Here is a 5,190-nt window from a genome sequence, read left to right on the forward strand (position 1 = left end):
GGGGGGGGTAGTGAAGTCTGTTTAAACCTTAGAGACGGTTTTGAGCTATGGTGTTGTGCTATTTTTTCTTGCTTTGTAGGAAAGTATAATGTGTCAAAACTAATGGACTCCCAGTTGTAGTGAGCTTCTTCAGCCTCTCTTACAACTATTTCATCGCATGAGAACCCCCTAAAGCCTTATTTCTTCCCATACCAGGCATGTTTGTCACCACCATTTCCTCATAAAGTCAATCTTTTATGTTTCTTTATCGCCCGTTTTCTCGAAACGCGGTTTTTCTATATACTTTTTAAAATAACTCCACCTTTTTTCATCCCACCTTCATGAAATTTTCACCGAATGAAGAATAGAATGTAATACTAAAACTTTGGGTGCCGAATTTTTATATATGGAATAGTTTTTCGTTTGTTGTGTATTGAGTGTGGATTCTCACGGATTTTGAGCAGACGTGAATATTACCTTAGGAAAAAATTCTTTAAAAATGTTGTAGGACGTTAAGGAAAAATCATCACACAGATTTGTAGATCTATTGTTTGCCAAGATGCATGCAAAAAGACAATTTAATTCCGTGAAAAATAAGAGTGATATTAATTACATAAGGTATGTCTACAATATCCAATATGGCCACCATATCCATGGAAATGAAACTTTTTGCTCAAATTTGATTGCCGATTTTAAGACTCCCAACTAGGCTTGAAATGGGAATTTTGGTAACATTTGATCCTCTAATAAGCGAGATAGCCTTCAGGTGTAGCCCCCCCCCCCCTACTCTTAAAGAGGGAACACCAGATATGAAGAAGTTATCGAAAACAGCTCTGTCTTGACTTTTACATGCTGCATATTATCATTTCTGCTGGAAAGGTCGCCAGCATAATTGCTTTCCTTCCCCCCGGATCTAGGTTTAGGCCGCCGACAGACACATTCTCCATATGTCCACATCTTGGCTGAGCTTCTTGACATTTTTCCACGTCTCTCCATTTTTTGGACAATCTTTCCTTCTCCCTGACTCTTCTCCACTTTCCAGAGATAATCACCAGCGTCTGCTAGAACAAAATCAAATGCAAAATGAGCCTGACAAAATTAGTTCCTATCTTTGAACAAAAAAACAAAACAAAAAACCGCCCAACCCCCCCCCCCCCCCCCCAACAAACAAACAAAAATAAAAAACAAAGAAAACCCCAACAACTCTGTTTAAACTTTGAGTGAATTTTTTAATTCGTTAGCTTAGAATTACACTGTTCTATCTGCTTAGCATCCAATTTCGAGAAATTTGACGTTAAAAAATTCACAACTTGTCAAGCTTTTTCGGATGCAATCTTTCAGTTTTCGGGCATATGGAGTTATTTGTATCATATTATAGCATCGTCATTTGGCTTGCTTGGAAGATAAAAAAATCCTTATACTTTGAATAGAAGTCGAGATATTTGGGATTGAAGGTGGTGAGGTCGCCTGGTTTCAGATGTAAAATTAACGAGAAAATGACGGTCAAACTTTGCCGACTGCCTAGCTAGAGAGTCCTTGGAAACTGAAAGTTTACACTTTTTGTGTACTTAATCAACGTTTTCAGACAAAACCCACTCAAAAATATGTTTTTCAATGCAACTAAAAGATGTTGAACCGTTTCTTTTTATTCAAAAAAAAAATTGATTTCACCATGATGTCTCACATTTGTGTTTCTGGCTGTCTGTGGGATACATCATTAACAACTCCTTCCCTCTAGTCACAGAATACAGCCACCACAACCACCACCACCACCACCACAACCAACAACAACAACAACAACAACAACAACAACAAAAACAACAACATAACCCTCTTCCTCTAACCCCAGAATATCACCACCACACCCGCCACCACCAACGACAACTACAACAACAGTAACAACAACAACTACAACAACAGCAACAACAACAACAACAAGAACAACAACAGAAACAGCAACAATAACAACAACAACAACACCACCACCAACAACAACAACAACATAACCCTCTCCTTCTATCCCCAGAATATCACCACCACACCCACAACTTTACTCCTCTGGACGATGCTACTTCATCTCCCGTGATTCGGCGACACTCTGAACCTTCTCCTGCAACACCCCCACCCCCCAGCAGGCCCGTAGATCGGAGTGAGCAGAGTGTTGCATCTTTTCATCCATGGATTACGCCTGTGGATCTGGATTAAGGAGGATGCACTGCCTCACAGCTTCGTCTTGGAGCGGTCACGTGATGACAGCGCTGCTTCTGATTGGTCTAACCGTTGGTCAGCATGTCTTGCCGGGTAAGTTGGTGATTTGTTTTTTCTTTTAGTAAGGTTTTACGGCGCTCGCAACTGCATAAGGTCATATGAGCACCAAGGGGTGGGTGTCAACAGAGAAGTACTAACAGGAAATCAGGCTTAGACTGATCCCCTCTCTAGCTTCAGCAGCACAAGGTCTACTTCGACTATCAAGGCACCCCGGAAGTAGCAGGTCACAAGAGTGTGACAAACATACAAAAGAAGTAGAGGAAAAATGACGATAGTAAGGATCAGGAAAGAAAAAGCAGCTGTTGAAGTTTAGGCACAGTTATGAGCATGACATTGATGAATCAGCCCATTTACAATTCTACTGTGCATAAGAATGGCCTAAAGACACTTTAGTCAGCAGCACCGCCCGGGGGGTTGTTTGTAGTTTGGGGAGAGAGGGGGAGAGAGGGGGAGAGAAAGAGAGGTAGAGAGAGCGAGAGAATGAGAGAGGCGGAGAGAGAAAGAGATACAGAGAGAGAGAGAGAGGGAGAGAGAAGGAAGGAGAGAAAGAGAGAAAAATCCAGAGAGAAAAATCCAGAGAGAGAAAGAGAGAGAGACAGAGAGAGAGAGACAGAGAGAGAGAGAGACAGAGAGAGAGAGAGAGAGACAGAGAGAGATTGAGAGAAAGAGATTAATTGTATTTTGTTCTTGATTAAAAGCTTGCCCCAGACTTTATATTTTTATGATAACACATACATGCCAAACATTTTTTGATAACACATACATGCCAAACGTTTTATGATAACACATAAATGCCAAACTGTTTATGGCAACACTTACAAGCAGGCCTGGACTACAATGCTGATGAGTCTGGCTCAAACCTCAGAAAATGTTGTTGTTGTTTATTTTCAAACGTGGATCTTTCACCTTAGTCAGATTCCATAAATCGTCTTTTGTGTAGCAAATTTTTGGGTCCTTCATCTTGAGTAGACTTACTGTGTTAAGCTACACCTCTTTTACGGACATTGCAGTGGCTTCCTGTTGAGAGAAGAATCGTGTACAAGTTGGCCACCCTATGTCACAAATGCTTGAATGAAAAAGCACCATCATTTTTATCAAATCTTTTGAGACTGTACTTTCCAACTCGCAGTTTAAGGTCATCAGCTGTCAAAAAGAAATTCCTTTATCATCTATCAAACTTGAACCAATGAGAGAAAGGGAATACCAATGCCCAAAGATCTGGAGTGCTTTGCCAAGTACTTTAAGAGAGATGAAATCCTTTGATTGATTCAACTGTCAGCTGAAGTCATATCTATTCAAATTAATGCGATGAATATTTGGAGTGATTTTCTTTTAGTCAAAACACAACGTTTTATGTTACTGTTGTACGTTGTACTGTATTGTAAAGCGCCCAGAGCCTGTGTACTTTAATCGGGGTTGAGCGCTATGTAAATGTCATTAATTATTATTTTTATTATTATTATTATTATTATTATTATTATTATTATTATTATTATTATTATTATTATTATTATTATTATTATTATGCAGGGCTGCAGAGGGGGGAAAATGAATCGACTTTTTTTGGGAGGGAGCATAAAAACGTCAACATTGAAAACAGAACTAACGCGTTATGAAAAAAAGCCACCCCCCCCCCCCCCAAAAAAAAAAAACCATCGACGAAAAACAAATAATAAAAACCTAACAAACAAGAAACAGTATAGCCATCTATGAAAAGCGATCTTTTTTCACGATGTGGTGCAAACCATTTAAAAAACCACAATAAAAATAGGGCGTTAAAAGTGAAGACTTGTTTTTTTTGGGTTTTTGTAAGTGTTTTACGGCGCACGCAACTACATAAGGTCATATGAGCGCACGGGACACGTTGAACTTTTTCAGTTGGTAGGAAATTTTGAATTTTGCCCGGGTGGCGGCCGAAGCCTACTCTTATCGATTTTAGACCACCAATGGATCTTTAACGTACGCAACTTGCACACGGGCCCTCCGATATTTTTTGCCCTTGTCCTAGAAGGCTAGGTGTAGATCTTTCCTATCAGAAGATCAGGGGTGTGGCTGAAAGACAACCGTAAGAAGAAGCCAAGGAGTAGCAGTAGAAAGGCTGCAGAAAGAATCAGGAGCCCAGAGGAGGGGGCAAAAAGGAGATGAGGGAGTGGGGGCAGAAAGAGGAGACGAAAGCAGACGACAGTACATTGTTAGAGAGCAGAAAAGGAGGTGAAAGGAGACAAATTTAGAGAAGAAAATGTTTTGGTCACTACCCGGATTCGAACCCGGGACCTTTGAGTGAGAGGCCAACACCTTAACCTCTAGGCCACGAGAGCCCCAGACTTTAAAAAATGTAGATCGTTTCGAAAGATGAAAAACAATTATTTAGATTTTTGGTGAGTGCAGATAGGAGGCAGGAAAAAGAGACAGTAAATGAGAACGGGGGAAGGGGAAGGGGGAGTGGAAGAGAGGGGTGGGGTGGGGAGGGGGGCGTAGGTTGGCAAGGGAATAATGAAATGCCGCAGTTTATAAGATTAAATGGTGTCTGGGTTTTGCCGTGCAAGATATTAAAGAATTTTGTTACAACTCTTGAATAGAGAATGTCAGAATAGCACAAGCATTTCATGTTAACATTATCGCATACAATAGCATAAATAGCAGCAGCAGCAGTAGCATCACCAACAACAACAACGCCAACAACAACAACAACAACAACAACAACTACAACAACAACAACAACAACAACAACCACCACCACCACTAACACAACAACAATAACAACAAAATCAGCAACAACAACAACATCAACATCACCACAACCAACAACAACAACGACATCATCATCATCATTAACAACACCATCACAGCCAACAACAACAACGACAAGTACAACAAAAACGACAAGTACAACAACAACAGCAACACCACCACCACCACCACCACCAACAACAAGAACAACAA

The 5,190-nt window shown here is 40.5% G+C and overlaps 1 protein-coding gene across 1 annotated transcript in view; it reads left to right on the plus strand.

Moving 5' to 3' along the window:
* The window catches only part of LOC101861303 (chromatin modification-related protein EAF7), a 99,391-nt gene that overhangs the window by 25,192 nt on the left and 69,009 nt on the right, over positions 1-5,190 (plus strand). The window contains exon 2 of the mRNA XM_035971394.1: positions 2,006-2,280. Coding sequence (XP_035827287.1) covers positions 2,157-2,280 — 124 coding nt within the window. The 5' untranslated portion in view covers positions 2,006-2,156. The remainder of the gene's footprint in view (positions 1-2,005; positions 2,281-5,190) is intronic.

The sequence above is a fragment of the Aplysia californica genome, unplaced genomic scaffold, assembly GCF_000002075.1.
Source record: "Aplysia californica isolate F4 #8 unplaced genomic scaffold, AplCal3.0 scaffold00427, whole genome shotgun sequence".
NCBI classification, from domain to species: Eukaryota; Metazoa; Mollusca; class Gastropoda; order Aplysiida; family Aplysiidae; genus Aplysia; species Aplysia californica.